General features: G+C 50.6%; 1 protein-coding gene across 1 annotated transcript in view; it reads right to left on the reverse strand.

Annotated features, from left to right (window-relative positions):
* LOC112957657 (protoheme IX farnesyltransferase, mitochondrial) overlaps positions 1 to 16,898 on the reverse strand; it is a 72,271-nt gene that overhangs the window by 3,006 nt on the left and 52,367 nt on the right. Inside the window, exon 5 of the mRNA XM_026051385.1 lies at positions 9,996 to 10,228. Coding sequence (XP_025907170.1) covers positions 9,996 to 10,228 — 233 coding nt within the window. The remainder of the gene's footprint in view (positions 1 to 9,995; positions 10,229 to 16,898) is intronic.

Below are 16,898 nucleotides of genomic sequence, written 5' to 3' on the forward strand. Positions count from 1 at the left end.
TCGTTCTTTCTGGGAACTCAACTTATGCAGTTGAGAGCCTACATTTGGTTAATCATCTCATGGGAACAGCAATGGCAACACGTATCTCCATGTGGGTTAATGTCTTTCAGTTCTTCCTGAGACTCTTACCTCTTGCCCGGTGACTATTAGGACTATAATTGCAGTAAAACAAAGTCACTCCCTCCTTTCAGCTTCCCTGTGCTTCATGTCCTCTACGTCCGTTTCAGCTCTATGTTCCTTGGGGCTGGGCACGTCTCATTCTCGTCTTAAACAGCGCACCGTGCAACGTTACAGCAACGCAAACAACAGTCAGGTACACTTGCAAAAGACATTTTTGGCCCTCCCTTATCAGCCAGGGAAGGAATGGCCCATCTGACTTGAACAAACATGAAGCTCCCAGTTGCCTATAAGAGAAATTACGAGGATAAACCCCGTCTCATCACCTTCTAAAGGTGATGAGTGTRCACTGAGTACAGTACTCTGGAAGCTGATTACGGAGACAAGGAGATGCTGTTGCAGAGGGGCTGCAGCTTTCAGAACAAYGCTGCCTGCTACGGAATTAGCAGTGATTTCTGTAGGGCCCAAGATGTTTGCAAATGTCGCAGTTTGTCCCATCTTAGAGTCTGACTTTCAAGGGATGGATGCTCAGCGCCCTCTCAAAATCCAAACCTTTAAGGACGGTTCAAAATGGACCATTCCCAAATCCCCAGTCATTTCACAAAATCATGGCCAAGGCCAGCAAAATTTGACCCTAACAAAACAGGACTTGATTCAGCTCTGCTGAAACTCAGGGGAGAAATAACTGAAATAAAACTTCATCGAGGACCAGCGCGTCTCCACCAGGACAAACGCTGGCAAGCCACCCTCGCACTCCGTCACCCTCCTGCGCCTCCTTCTACTCGTAGAAGGTATCCCCAGAGGCCAGACACTGACCTCGATAACCCTAGGATGGGAACATGCCGCAGGTGAGACGCTYGGCAGGCACTCCTGGGCAGCTCTGCCCCGCGGAGGGCAGGCGAGCTGCAGCTCTGCACCAGGAGGGGCAGAGCCAGGGCTGGAGCCGGCGGCAAGGCGCAACGCGGGCTGCCCTCGCTCAGCTCGGCACACAGCCCAACCCTCAGCCACGCCAAGCCCTTCAACAGCTAAGTACACCACCACTAAAAAYTGTAATAATCATAAGAAGAGGAGTCACCTGGTGAAACTTTTAAATGTAACCAGACCAGCTGAACCACTCGAACCTGGCTTCCCTTTCGCAAAGTGCTCGTTTTCACACGCCAGCCTCTGCAGCTAATAGCTCCACTTACGTTGCAACCATTGAGATAACTGGTATTTTACAGAGAAGCCCAACAGTAAAACAATTTAACAGACCATTAAGAGGACTGGAGCTGACCCAATGTTTTTGGCACTCTCCCACGTGCCCGGGACACCCTGCAATTTCCTTTGCACTGGTCGAGACGGTCGTCTTGCCGTAGACTTTAAAGTGTTACGACCGCTGACTTGCAGAGTACAGCACGTGCTGTAGTGCAGTTCAGTATCAAAGGAGCCCAAACTAGGACCCCTGTCAAGCCCAGAGCAGATGCTGCAATAGYGTTTAATTACCCAATGGACGTTAACTACATCATGGTTGGGTCAGCAGCGTTTTCAAGCCATGTTATACAGAGAGCCGCCCTGGAGAATTACATGGTTCAAAAGACTGCAGAGCCTGTTCCGCTTCTCCCGTGGGGCTCCCACCCGGTTGGGATCTAAGGTGGAGCAAAGAACATCTCTTTTTCCTCCACAGGGTCCGGCTCAGAGCAGTAACTCAGGAGCTGGCACATCCTCCAGCCCCGTTCCTGTTATTCTCTGCGGACAGAACAGGGACAAAAGGGTTTTGCATTGAGATGCTGGTGTTTAATCTATGCCCTGTACTGGCTGAAACCATCTCAGAAGCTCCGAAACAGCGCAGACCCTGTAGCTTCTGTGTTAAAGGTAAACGATAGATCTTACTGTTCATGATGAATTTTAAGGTTAAGCTACTATTATTTTCCTTAGATTCATTTAAAAATATTTAAATAGCGGTAATACGTCTTTTGTCATAAGGCAGAGCAAGCTGAGATTTTTTTTTTTTTATTTTAATAACTTGGATAAAGCCAAAATGTCAAGTGGAGATGAAAAAGGCAGAAAATCTTGATTATTCGTCTTTTCACATAGATTTTTACCTAGTAAAAGACTCAAGTCCTATATATATCACGTTTCCTAAAGCAAGCAAGACACGAAATTCTGCCATCATGCAGAATCTGCTTAGCAAGACATTTTAAGCTTCAACAAAATCGACCAAGCCTTGACAACCCCTGTGGGACAGGACGTCCAAAGGCCACCGGTGATGCTGGGCTGGCATCCTCAAAGAGCTTAGCAGGGTCCTTGGGGGAGTAACAGGGGCTTCCTGCAAAGCTGGGTCCTTCGGGGTGTCAGGAAGGCCGCACTGTCTCTAAACTGTGATTAAAAAATTCCTTTTAGGGCCATTGATGCGTCCAAGGTTCATTTCTASATGGCAGAATGGTTCATGATAAGCAGCACGGGTAACCTTGTCTGCTGGACGGCCCAAATCTCAGCCGGGTGAGCAACCCTGGTGCCTGTTCCATCCTTGGCCTCCCCGCCAAGGAAAACACCTAAGGGCAGGGTACGGGAAGAGGGTTTTCATGACGTGGGTACAAACRGCCCCGTGYTCTGGGTGTCCTTGCTGGAACAGGRGTTGGACTGGATGATCTCTACAGGTCCCTTCCAACCTCAACCGTTCTGTGATTCCGTGGTGTGAATGTTGGCCATTTGGTTGCCCACCCAGACCACAGTGGTCAGGTGGCCACYGCTTCTCATCTCGAAAGGCTCCATTTGCCATCCTGAGCTCCCTGAATGACTCCTGCCYACTCTCGGACACAAAGGCCACTGAAGAACAGTGGGAATCCCGGGCTGTTATGCCAGCATCCATCAGCAATCCCGCATGGAGCATGGTGCTGAGCAAACTGCTTCATTCACACGACGTAGTGCGAGGGCGGCCACGCCRGGATCCCCCGGGATCCCCTCGAACGGCCCCTGTCGAGGGAGGCGCTGGGCTCGGAGTCCTGACAGCGACACCCCCGTGCAGACACCGTCCTGCCCGGCCCGGCACGTGCGGGCGCTCGGCTGCATCGGCCTCGCATTCCCGTGGACCCAGCGGCCCGGCCTCCTCCTCGTGGCTCTCCGGAGCACGTGCAGCGCCAGTGCCGCACGCAATCCAAAGGCTTCGGCGCCACTTGCAAGCTCTTGTTGAACAAAACACCCATTTATTTAATCACTACAACTACTACTACCAGTAATAAAGTTGAGGGGAGAAGCTGATTCGCGGCATTCGTTCGAGGGCAGGCTCACTCCTTCTGTCTTTCCTTCGGTCCTGCATCTGTCTGCCTGGGAAGGGGCCAAGCAGGCATTAAAATAAACACAGAATGGTTAAAATATCAGCTCCAAAACAGATGTTGAAATCTTACTGCATTTCCCAAAGCTGGTGTTTACTGCCTTGGCAACCTACGAACGCCGTTTTGCTTAGAGCACAATTTTAGTAATTTTTCTGCCTTGAATAACGCACAGGACTTTCAAAATCATTTCCAGACCTTGGTAGCTCRCTGCCTTGTTAGAGGAACGCGCCGTGCCGCTGTCTGCAGCACAGGGGATGAGGCGGAGGGTTGGGAAGCCGCCGCTTCGCTCGGGGAGCAGCCACACACGGCCGCGCTCGGCAGCACTAACCGGCTCCTCGCAGTTAGGAGACGTCCAACAAATCCCCCCTCTTTCATCCCGACGAGGCAGATCAGAGCGCAGCCGCTCACCCCGGGCTGGCTGCAGCCACCTGCCTGCGGGCGCCTGTGTCTCAGGCCCTGCATTTTTTTCCTGTTCTGCAGGACACCCAACGCGGCCGGTGCAAAACGTCCTTCACTGACGTCCCGAGCGATTTTTGCAGGATGCGGCACTAGCTAGGATTGCCTCAATGCAGCCCTGGAGCCTCTTCTTTCCCACCTCTGCCTTTRTGCTTGCTTTAAAGCAGCTTCTTCCTCTGGCAACTTCTCCTTGTGCAGCAGTTCTGGGTGCAAAGATCCATTTTCTAAGTCTCGAATAGTATCACACTGGCACCTGTTGCAGATTTAGTGCTAAGCACCCACAAGCTTCTTTTGCACAAGCTTCTTTTGCAGAGCCACATCCAAACCACAATTGCTCTGACCCCAAATACAAATACTGCTTTACCTGCCTGGCGTTTTCTTTTTGCAAAGGCAGCATTTTCTTTTTGCAAAGGCAGAGTTGGGACAAGCCATAATTAATATCCCCTCTTCACATGGTTTCAAGGAGGGAAAATAACTACGAGGGTCAATCCATCAGCCTGGGCTTTCCTGTGCTCAGGATACCACCCAGAGAGGAACCTCTCCTGAGGGAAACCCTTGCCTGCCATTCAGTTTTCACAGTTGTACCTGGGAGTTGCAAAGCGACCRTCTCTCCCCAATTTACTCCTTACTCTGGCACCAGGGCTCACCCTCACACATCAAGGAACCCACAGAACTSTGCCCGGCTGCCAGAGGCCACAGCCGGTCACACTGGACGAGCCCTGGGAGGTTAAAGCTGCCCTGAGAGGAAGGGAACAAAGACAAGAACATCTTTTCCCAGGCTTTCGGCGAGGTGCCCCCAGCCCCTCCAGATGGAGGAAAGCTGAGCAGGGCGTYGGACTAGATGATCTCTAGAAGTCCCTTCCAACCTTAACCAGTCTATGATTCAGTGAAAGGGAGGAAAATGCTGGGGAAAAGGGGACAAAACACCCTAAGGAGCTCCACGGTGCCGGGTTTCAGTAGTTGTTTCTCTTGCAGGTGGACAGGCAGAGGAGCGGAGRGTGGTGAAGGAGAGGAAGGGACAGTAGGGAAATCCGGCAGGGAGAGGTTCTTGGCCACGGCTTCGCAACGACGCGAGCCAGGCTCCGGGAAAACCAGTCCTGTGCATCCGGATACTCAGATGCACGTGCCTAACAGCAGCTTTTACCTCCAAAGGACTCTTGGTAGAAAGGCAAGTCTGTTTTCTTCTTGCAAGCCTCGATGGGGGTTAAGGAACGTCGAGAGAAGACGCAAGCGGCGACGTTTGCTCCTACGCACACGGGGCGAGAGCAGAAACCACCCTGCTCCCTGCGTCCATTCCCTGGGCAGCGGCCACGGCCGGCGCTGAACCCCCTGCACGAGCCCCCCGAGCCGCCCCGTGCCGCACGCCGGGGCTGGGGCCGGCCCGCTGGGCAGGCGGCAAGTCCAGAGCAGCCCTGGGCCAAACACGTTCAGGTGCCCCATCGCTGCAAGCGCTGCGGCCTTCTCTCCTGCGAAGATGGAAAACAAACACACAAAAAGTCCTAAAAAATGGTTTGCTGACTTTTATCCTGAATTTAGGACACCTGTATAGCCATACTGTCCCTCAGCCTCAATTTTTATATATATATTTTTTAACCCGAGCCCCTTTTGCATGCAGTCAAGCTGCTGCTTCGTGCTCTGTCATCCTGGCAGAGGAGAGCAGCATCGGGGAAGGTCTAGGAGCCTCCAGCAAGTGCCACGTTGGGCTGCAGACCCCCCACTTCTCCCGTGTCCTCCCTCTTTCCCTGTTGTTGTTACTAAGCCCATCCATCTGCCAAATGTCAGCGGCCGATAAGAACTGCCCATTTCTAAATCCCCACTTGTAAATAGATGCTGGCTGCCATAATTAATGTCTGCCCGCAACCCAATTTGAATTACAAAGCGACGGCAATTGAGAAATCAGCCTGCCCCTGATTACAATGGATCCGCGGCCTATAAATTCCCGTAGCCCCAGGAATTATTTAAATTTGGGAGAACGGATGAAAATCAGTCCAAGATGTCTTTCAGGAAAGCGAGACCAGCCTGGGGAGCACTGGAGATAAACTAACCAGTCTCTGAGATAAAGGTGCTTTGGTGCAGTAAGACCCACGGCTCTGGGCCACCACGGGGGCTTCTCACGCTGGCAGGGCTCTTATCTGCTCCGCCACCTACGCAGAAGAAACCCCCTCAGCTGATAAGCGCCTGACACCGAGGACCCCTGCCCGTCACTTCCAGCTAGCCGGGTGGTTTGGGCAAACATCGCTGCGCTCCATCGTTGCTCCATCATCATCGCTCCATCATCATCGCTCCATCACCGTTCCATTGCTCCATCATCGTTCCATCTCTCAACTGTTCCATCATTGCTCCATCATCGCTCCATTGCTCCATCATCACTCCATCGTCATTCCACCGCTCCATCATCGCTCCATCATTCCACCGCTCCATCATCACTCCATCGTTCCATCGTTACTCCATCATCGCTCCATCGTTCCATCGCTCCATCACCACTCCATGGTTCCATCATTGTTCCATTGCTCCATTACTCCATTATCACTCCATCCCTATTCCATCGCTCCATTGCTCCTCTGCCAGCCGCAATGAYGCTCCATCCCAGGAAGGTCAAGGGAGGATTCAGGAAGCACGGCGGGCAACGCGCTCGGAAGCACCCACCATGGACTCGAGTAACTCACACAAGGGGTTTGAGCGGACAGCAAACGTTTCTGAGCAGCTTAAGGAGAAAGGCCAGGAGCACAAGCGTGACTCAAAGCAGGGGTACASATGTGCTCTTGAAAGCCAAAATAAACAGCTCAGTTGCTTCCTAAAGATGTACGTGCTACAGGATCTGTACAGATTAGCTTGCATTGGGTCATGGACACGGCTGCGGGACGTGGCTCCCATCAGAAGGACAATCTCATACAAAACCGGACACTCTGCCCAGCTTTCCTTCTTTCTCCTCTGTCTTTAAACTATCACTTCAGACTTAAAGTGAATTTCTTTAGTTTCCTGTTAGCCCTTCTTTCGTAAAATCAGAAGAAACGATCTGAGCACCCAGCTTCACCAGAACAAAAACAAGTGGCTTTTGTCTTTGCAAACAAAAACAAACGGCAAAATCCCAGTGCCACAAAAGAACCAGGACCCCCCCTTCCAAGGAAGCCAGCGTGCCACTGCACAGTTCAACCCCGCACACACAGCCCAGATGATAGGGGTGGCGATGGCCACGTGATAAATTGCTTTTATCACACACCTTTGAGCAGCTCACCTGCGCGGGGCTCCCCGGCGAGGAAATGTTAGCATTCCACAGCTCCCAGCGCTTCCAAACAGCTGCCATTAAAAAGAACACAGGCACACACACAAAGCAAACCCCAAAGCCACAGCAAAGAATTCCACCTCTGCCCAGAGATAACCTTATCTTCCTCTTCTGAAATGTGCTTTCCCCAAATTGCACTGGCACAAAATCCCGGGATGGTGGTAGGCTGCTCAATCAGGCTTCAGAGTGTACAAATAAAGAGCTATTCGGGCCAGGAATGGAAGCAATCATCACTGGGAACCACTGTCAGATTTGCAAAAGATGTATAGTATAATAAATATAGGCAAATACCAGCTTCACTAGAAAGAGCCTCAGGTTTTTACCCCTGAACATGCAATGCTGGTATCTCATGCTGGAAGCTGTTGGGATATTAACCCCCGAAACAAGAAAGTTATGAACACATCAAAGACAAACAAATGTGAGGCAGCTCCATCTGAATGGAGACATCCTGATGAGAAAAGCGGGACTCATCTCTGGCTATTATCAAATGACCAAGAGCACCTCACTATGCCGTTCATGGACTGTGCCATGGGATATTATGGAGCCTCTGGTGCACAGAGACTGCAGCAAGGGCCACCCTAGGGTAAACACCACGGCCTAACACTTGGTTATCCCCTGCAAAGGTAATTACGGGTCTCCTCTTAAAGATTAGTTTCCCAAAAGCAGCAACATGCAAAACAATGCGAGTGCTGTACAATTACAAGGAGACAAAATCCACAATAAACCCTGAGCTGCAAAGCCACCAGCTGAGCTGTGAGAACCTCCGAGAACCTAATGAGAACAGTAGCTCTCTGACTGCCTTCCTTCCCCCTCCTCTTTGTTACTGGGTGGAATAATCAGTCTTTTCTTAAACGAGGTGCAAATGTAGTTTCACACCTCTACCTAAAGAACCTCAAGTCTCCAAGCTCATTACCTGTTATTAATGAGCTAAGCAACTGTAGGCGAACAGGTAAGAGAAGGGTGCAGATTACACTGTTGTGCATGGGCTAYRTGCACACATACTCACACTCAGAAGGGTCTAATTCTGCAAGGTGCTGGACCCGCAGTAACAGAACGCTTTGCATCAGAAATTTTGGTTGATAAAGTAGTTGGTTCCTTCTATTTGTTCCTTTCTTTTTTAGCATTGTTTTTAATACAGCATCGCACTGAGATCCCGGGTTCAGGTGAGCGGACGCTGCCCAAGGTGTTTCAGTGCTAATAACTCCTTGGCACCACCTTCCACGGCCGGCTCCACTGCCCGGGGTTATCCCCTCGACAGCAGAGCTGGCAGACAGGACCACGGGCAAACTCGGCGGCAAATTGTACACGAGCCGCCCAGGGCTTCAGCGCGGGGCTCTGGGTGCCGGCTCCAGGCAGGAGCCCTCGGAGCACGGAGCAGGGCGGCTGCTCCGGCAGCTGCTGCGGGAACTGGGGCTCTGCACTGCAGGCAGAGCAGGGCCACGGGAGAGCCCATCTCCCAGCATCAACCAGGCACGGAGCTGCTGAGGCCAACATGGAAATTCCTGAGCGCCACAACATCAAAGATCTGACAGCAGCCACAGTGATACAGTTCTCAAAATATGTATTTTTTATATTTTTATATCATTATATGTTTAAATCATTTATATATATATATATGTAATATTTTAAAAGCACTTATTTTGTGCTTTCAAGTCATTCTCTTCTCTTTAGAATCAGAGAGCTTCCAATGTGGTCTGATGTGCATTCCTTAACATGAGGCACTATACACACACCTACACACCATGTATGTCCAAATATAAAGAAGAACTTCCAAAGACACAAATAACACAGGTTGTGAAGGAGTAGTGCACCCAATTCAAAAACGAAAGGGAAAGAAAAGCCCTTCATCCCAGCTCTGGATGAGCTCTGTACCAGCACATTCGTACCCGGGCAATTCAGCCCGACTGTTGCAGGGCGGGTGCAGGTACCTGCAGAACGGTGAGCTCTGCAGTTTGCCCAGATCCAGCCACATTCTGTCTGACAGGCTCCTTGCTGGAAGCATTATTCAAGCCTTRACTATGGAATACTGTGGGAAGAGTGTGTGCTAACAAAAAAGAAAAAAAAAGAAAAAAAAATCTTAACAGACCTGTTAACCCAACTTCATGAGTTTCTCTGGAATAAAACTCTGCAGAGTTACTTTGATTCTTAAGTTTCTAGCTGGCAGGAGAAACAAGCTCTAATTGTGTCAGTGTTTCGCTGCTGAAGAGATCAGAGTTTTATGAGGGATGTAAAACCAGTTTGTAGTTACTAAAATAGGAATCGTCGTCYGCTTTTCAAGGAGCGGGCTGGGGGAAAGCAGCATTTATAGCTCAGCGTTTAAAAGCCCGCGACTAGGACACTCTCCAGTAAATTCATCGGAGGATGTCTTCTGCCATGTGGAACAAGGGCAGTGAACACATCTGGGCATTTTCCTGCTGAAAACTCCTGCCTCCAAGTTGCATCTAACTTGTTGTGCTCTTGATCCTTAAATCACTCACCGTTTTCTTTCGCAGCAATCCCTTTGGTTAACATAGTGATTCCCTTTCAGGCTTTGCTAAGGTGACCTAAGCACATATTCAATAAGAACATGTATGTTTTTTACTGGCTAACGTTTTTGTCCCTACAACGTCCCCAAAGGCAGCACGACAGGGCTATGCTTGCTCCTATGGGCTCAGTGCTGCAACCCGAGTTGCAAACGGTGGAATACGCTGCATTTTGAAGCAATGTTGGGTCCTACAAATGGAGGCCTGAGAAAAACCATGGGTTACTGAGGAAGGGGGYGCGCTGGGAGGGCGAGTTGGGGCACCCGTGGGACATGGACCATCGCGGCCGCCCGCGCTGTTACTCACCGGCGTCCAGGCTGCCCGTGGCCGCCGTCCAGCCCATGACGGGCGGGATGGCGCCGACCACGGCTCCCACCCACGTGTTGGTGATGCTCAGGCGCTTCAGCGGYGTGTAGCAGCACGTGTAGAGGAAGATGTTGAAGGCGCCCAGCGCGCCCGTGAGCGGGTTCACGGCCAGCGTCAGCAGAGCGATGCCCGGCRCGCCGCAGGCGGCGGCGAAGCACACGGCGAGCAGCGGGCTGCGGAGACAGACACCACATGTGGCACACGCTGCAACATCCCCCTTTTTTAAAAAATCAGTTCTTTTTTAACCCAAAAGTCCCCGTCCAGCCCAAATGTTCCTGTTTGACTTCCACCCTAATGCAAGGCTTTTAAAAATGCTGAAGGCAACGTGGTTACACAATTGCAATTGCTGATTCTTTCCTGCCCCTGCAGCGTTAAACAAGTGAATTTCAGCTCTTTGGGTAAATAAGCTTCTTGCGGAGGTGGTGTTTCCAGTAGACTCTTCTCATGCACTTTGGTTTTCACCTTTGGGAGTTCTGAACACCAGAAAAAGCACACGGGGTTCGGAGCAGGTAGCTCAGCCCGTTTGTAACCGATTGCCATTTTGCAGTGAGTCCTTTGACCAAAATACAGCAGAATGAGACACGAAATGAGGAAGCACTGAAGAGGAGGAGCACGTGTTCAATCACTTTGAAACTACCTCAACAGGAAAACAGGGTTTTTTTGAAATTTACTGAGAAATGGCTGAGTTTTTCTGCACTCCCATTAACCTGCTGCTGGGCTAAGCAAGGGTAACACACTGAAGCCGCCCTGGGGACAAAACTCAAGCTAAAAGTCATTATCTTCTGGGCAAAACTGCAGCTATTTAGGCCTGGCTGCAAGCAGCAAACAAGGACGCCGCTAATTTCTGCTGATTTCTGGCGCACGTGAGCGAAGCTCGGGGCAGGCTGGACGTCCCTGCCCTGCTCTCGGTGAGCCGAAGCCCATTCGCARCCTTTGCCAATTAGCTGCGCAATAAACATCCAGCTGTGATGAACAAGGAGCATTTTGTCCCGGTGGCAAAAGCTGCGACACCCGCATGCCGCCCGCAGGAAGGTGCCCGGTGCTCCCCTGCATGCCGGGAACACGGTTGCTGCTGCCGCAGGGACCTCTGCACGAGCGGATCCGAGAGCAACCGCCGCAGCCGGCAGGAGCATTAATGTGTCCGAGAGCAATAACGTGAGAGCGGTGCTGGGGGAAGAAAACATCATTAACCGGATTGCTTTTAATAACCCCTACAGCTAAATACACACTTCTAGTCGTCCACACAAGGTGGAAAATTCCCGTGCTTGCAGCCCATTTCTCTGCATGACCCTCAGCTTTACACATCTTGTCTGCTGTGAAACTATGCAGCCTTTGTATGCCRTGATCACGGTCAAGTCTTTAACCCTAACATACTGGCTGCTTTCTTTTCAGCAAAGAATCCCAGTGTTGGAGTTCTGCCACCTTTGCCAGACCAGAGCGGGTGGACAAATAACCCCTAGAGCCAAAAGGAGCACATTGCGCTGAAGGTCCATCTCAAGCTTGCATTGGATTGACTGTGCTCATGAAATGCAGCATCTCATCCAGCTTTCCAAATCCACGCATGGATCTGCAGTGACAGAGCGGGCGCTGAGCACAGCCGTGCCTTGCTGCAGCGTTACGCGGTGCTACCAACACGCTACAGGTACAGCTGGGCGCCGTGTTGCCACCGGCGGCAGCGGGACGTGGAGCCGGGGCCGCTCCGTGGGGAGCACAGGGCTCCGGGCCCTCGGCTCTGCAGTCCCGTGTGCCCTTCTATGTCAGAGCAGCGAAACACAGGGGCAGAGCAGGCGCCCACCGCGACGGCTGCTCCCGCGGCCCCGCTTTGGTAAACGCACCCACCTCGGCTGGAGGCTGAGAAAATAACACAGGCGCAGGGCGCAAAGCCCAGCTTGACACAACTCCAACCCTCCTGAGGAGGCCAAAAACCAGCTTGGGTCTTGGCGGGCACATTTGCCTCTCTCGGGCTCTTCGTTTTTGCCTTTCTCAGAGGGAAGTTGCTGAGGAGGGTTGGATTATTGGCTGTAATACTCCTAACACTCTCAGAGGAGGGCATCAATCATGCATGATAGCTGTTCCTCAAAAGCAGTTGAACCATATTACTTTTATATCTGTAGAAAGGGTTGCACTTTCTGTTTCTCTCCAATTAACTAGCATTTCCTCACAAATCAAAGAAATGTAAAATTCTCCTAAAAGAATAACTGTCTGACTGGCATGTGCCTACCCCAAAGCTCCAGCTGAGACCAGACACTCCAACTGTGATCTAATGGCTCAGATTTGTTATTTCTACCCCATAAAACGCTCCAAAATTACAAAGACGCTGCGGTGCAAAATTGGGATCTTGCTTTCTTGGGGATCCATGGTGAGAGTTTTACTCCCTTCCACACTAATATATCATCTTTGCAAGGTCTAACAGAGCATGAGCGACTCTCCGTTGGGAGATAGGGAATACTTGGGGAAAAAAAAAAAAGGAGATTTCAATCCTTGGTGCAGCTTTTTGTGCCTCCTAAAACCCCAAACTCACTGAAGATAGGACTACCCTTGAGCTTAAATCGCAGCAGTTTAAGAGGTGCTCTGAGTTCTGATGGTTTGTGGTCTTCTACGCACCACGATGTGAATGTTTTCTAAGACCCACCATCTCCCCATCCTCACAGCAGATGTGCCCAAACTCACCGGCACTGACCCCGATTCAAGGCCTGCCCCCTCGTCAGGGTGTCTGCATCTCACGTGGGCAGCACGGAAAATCCAGGATCTCCCACGGGATCAGGAGAAGGGCTATGCCRCGGCCCTGGGGACGGGTCTGCCCCAGCACTACGTCACCCCAATACTCCTTATGAACTCCAGGCACGATGCTCTGCAATCTGCAGTCCAAGCACCAGGGTCCATGGGCACGGGGTATCTCCATGCTTGGAAGCAGTGGTCACTCCTGTGGTCATTTGTGGTGGTCACGACAAGTCGCGGTCACAAACGGCTCTGCCCTCTCTGCTGTCTCCTTCACCCTTAGACCATCCCGCACAGCAAGGCTCGGCTCATGGCAGGAACCGCTACGTAAGACTCAGCTCACTTGGGCGTTCACTTATGCTACGGGAATTGCTCCCATGGGAACAAAAAATCCATTGGAAAACTGGCCAAAGAGCTAGCTCACAAAGAAAACAGGCTGGGTAAGGAACTGGGTTTTAGGATGGATTCTTGGGAGGAGCTGGTTTCACTTATTTGGCTGATTAAAATCAGACTCGAAAAAACTACCGCCAGTGCCAAATGAGTTGTCTCCAAATTTTAGTTCAAAAACACACAGTATGTCACCRTGCAGCGCCCTTCCTAAAGGAAAACCCAAACGGGACAGCGCTGCCTCATGTCCCTTCACTCCTTCATTGGGAATGTCTATGTCAACACATGGCCAATAACATCCCCAAAGGACATTCGTAAAAACTTATGAGGGAGCTTTAGCCCCCAAAATCCCAACTCTTTCTTGACCTGAAGAAAACTGGTTGACATTTTGCTCCTACAGAGTTGGGGATGGAGATGGAGCCTTCCTAGTCACACTCCACCAAAAGTGTCCAGGAAGAGGAGGAGGAGGAAAAGGAGGAGGAGGAGGAAGAGTGGCCAGTGTTCCCATCCAGCCGACAGGGAGCAGCGCTGAATCTACCCCTTACAGATGGGCTGGTCGCACCTCTGCAATGATCTTGCACACGTGCCTGAAGGATATTTGTTTAATAGGCTCCGGAGTCATGGCTAATAGCACTTATTGACTCACAGCATTACATGGRAAAACTGAGAAAGGGGAAACAAATGAACCCATGTGCCCATCTRTAAAATGAATGTACTATCTTACCTATTCTGCAGCAGCGTTAGGAAGCTTAATGTGTTCAAAGATCAATAGTTTCACCGATATACACGTTCTCCTACACTATCTTTGGCAAAACATTTTGTGAAGAGGGCTGCTGAAGCACTACAGAACAAAACCCCGCTTTAGAAAAGGGAGGAAAAGAGGAAAGAGCAGCAAGAAAAGCTAGAGGAACTCCCTCCTCCAACTGCCTCATCTCTGCGAGTTTGCTTTACCATCGCCGACTGAGATATGAATCCAGAACACTGCTCCAAAAATATAATTCAATAAGCATCACAAGCTGTTTATCATTTCTGGAATCTCTAGGTACTGAAACCACCCCAGACTACTCACCAGTACACTCTCCCTCAAACTTTTTCCAGGTTTCTGGAGCCATTTGTAGACAAAAGCGTCAGTCGGAGGTTTTTACATTGTAAAGCAACAAGGAAGGGCTGCAGCAGTGGACGCAGAGGTGTCTTCCTCTCAACAGTTTTTATGGGCACCAAAGTGCACATGAAAGAACACCCACAGCAACCGGTGGGACCAACGCCCCTAAAGCACCTCAGAAAACCCTCATCCTCTGCAGCTGCTGATTCACCCAAGTTTTGCTCATCTCCTGGCATCCCTTTATTCCTGCAGCTGGGAATTGCCACCAACCAGCCCCAGGTCACTAGGACTATGAGGATCTGAAGCCACAGCTTGGACACCTTCCTCTGCATCCGCCAGGGATTTCTTTTGCTTTCCACTTTAAGATCAGCACCCAAGAAGGTTTTAGAGATGAACCAAGAAAACCAAGGAGGGCSGGGAATGCTGGAGGTCACTGAGGACAGTCCCACCGCACGAGCCCTGGAGATGGAGGAGAAACAAGGAGCTGAGGGTGCTGACGGGACCCCAAGCCCTCCTGCTGCTCGGATGTGGCAACGGGGAGGGCAGCCCATCTCCCCACGCGCACTGCTGGGCTGGGCTGGGCACCTCCCAGCTCCGCTTCCCCGGACACACGCACGTTTGCAACCAGCCAGGGATTGCCTTCTGGCACCGGTACCACGAGGTCAGCTAATTCCAGAAAGAAGGAGCCACAGGGCCGTAAAAGGCACATTTTGTCACAACAGCAACTGCAGCTTCCCTGAAAGGATTTTTGATAGGAGGCTAAAAAGCAAAAGCCCACTCTCTTAACTTCCAAATTTAAAATAAGGTAAAAAAGCTTCCAAAACCAATCAGCAGTCACGGCCGACAACTAAATTATGGCAATCTACCAGCAGTGAAATTAAATTTTAACTTTCCGCACAAATCCTTCCAGGCTGTGTATTTATATCCTCAGTAATAAAAGCCACATTCGCGGTCTTTGTCATCTGTAAAAGTCACACAGCAAAAAGAGCAACGGAAGCTGGAACAACACTGTCTGGACGAGCAGCCTCATCGGTGACAATTCCTYGGGAACGACACTGTTTTTTTGCAGAAGACGTTGGATTCAGCTCTGCAGGGCCCTACAGTGAGATGGTGGATGGGCCCCAATGGAAAAAATACCCTGGTTCAGGCTGCAGACCTGAGCTCTGAGGGGCTACGTGAGCTGCTGCCCAGCTCACCGTTTCCCCCAGCACAAAGTCTTTCTTTGTTTTGTTTTGTTTTGTTTTGTTTTAATGAATTAATCCACTTTGTCTCAACAGGTAATGATGCAGTTTCATCTTCCTGTCTTTACTTCAGCCTCTGCCCTATGACTCCGAGCCCGAGTCCTGCACAGATCTTCCCCTGGTGTCCAATGCCCAAAGGGTCCCGCAGTGGAACATCARGCTCCACATGTGCTACAAGAATTGGGGTTTTACCTGGGGAGAAAGCTCCTGCCATCCTTACCACAGCCACAGGCTACTAGTGTCACTTCTGCCCGCTCACGTGTCTAAATGGAATTTTGTCTGGGGTTTCCAGGAAAAGCTAAGGCAGAGATACTCAGCATCTCTTCCCAAGTGTAAAGAAAAAAGGAATAAGCAAAACACAAACAAGGAAAAACCCTCATGGGAAAGTTCCAAAAAGAACCTGTAACACAAAATCTGAACTGAGGAGGAACTATCTCCTCCCCACCCAAAAAAAAAAAAAAAAAMCTGAGCTCTGAGACTGGAATCCTGCTCCTGAACAGCCCCAAGAGCAGGGTTAATGGGCAGCATTTAAGCACACTTAAATAAGGGGTTTAGGCTGCCATTAGAGTATTGTGCCTCCTGATAAAGGGTTTATAGCCCTGACTGCTTCAAATAAACCTCTTTAAAATGCAAAGCCCTTTGCAATGAATTGCCCCTTTTTGAGTCCCTAATACCTATCTGTTGTCTGGAGGGCAAACCAAGGGGCACCCAACTGGAAGTGGCTTTGAGTGACTCAGCTGGGAGGTGAGACAGGGTTCCGGGAAGAGGGACTTGGGTCCCTGGCAAGGAAGGCAATAGCGGATATTGCCTTCCATGGACAAACTTCGGAAAGGGCTGGAAACAACCTAGGAGCTGCTTTCTTGCAAACCAGGCTCTGGCTTCGCTACCTCCTGTCCCGGTTCAAGAGCGCATGGACTGCAAATAAGCAGGGACTAGGTAAAATATCCCATCCTCGAGTTCCCAAAAAAGAAATAACCCATGCACAGAGCTCAAACCCTTCCCATCACGGCTGGCTACGGCAATGACTGAGAAGTGTAACTGGCACTGTATTTTAACCAAATTGGAGGCAATGAGTTTCCGGAGCTCCTAACAAATCTCAGCTGCAGATGCTCCCTCTCCAGCACCAGKGACCCTAAAAGGACCATAAACAAACAAGTTTGCTTTAAAGGAATCACTTAAAAGGGACAGGGACACATCTCTCTGTCCTGCTTGCAGACACCAAAATGGACTCAACCAATGTGGCTGCAGGTTTCCACAAAGATGCTCCATTTCTGCTAAGTCAAAGCAAACAGGTTTCGAACCCAGAAGGAGAAGGAAAAGCTGGAGTTCGAGGGCAAAAAGGCACCCGCATCATGGTGTTTCTCCTAACCTTGCCCTGCTCTCACTTTCATCGGG

Source organism: Nothoprocta perdicaria, unplaced genomic scaffold (assembly GCF_003342845.1).
Source record: "Nothoprocta perdicaria isolate Ctin4 unplaced genomic scaffold, notPer1 scaffold_75, whole genome shotgun sequence".
NCBI classification, from domain to species: Eukaryota; Metazoa; Chordata; class Aves; order Tinamiformes; family Tinamidae; genus Nothoprocta; species Nothoprocta perdicaria.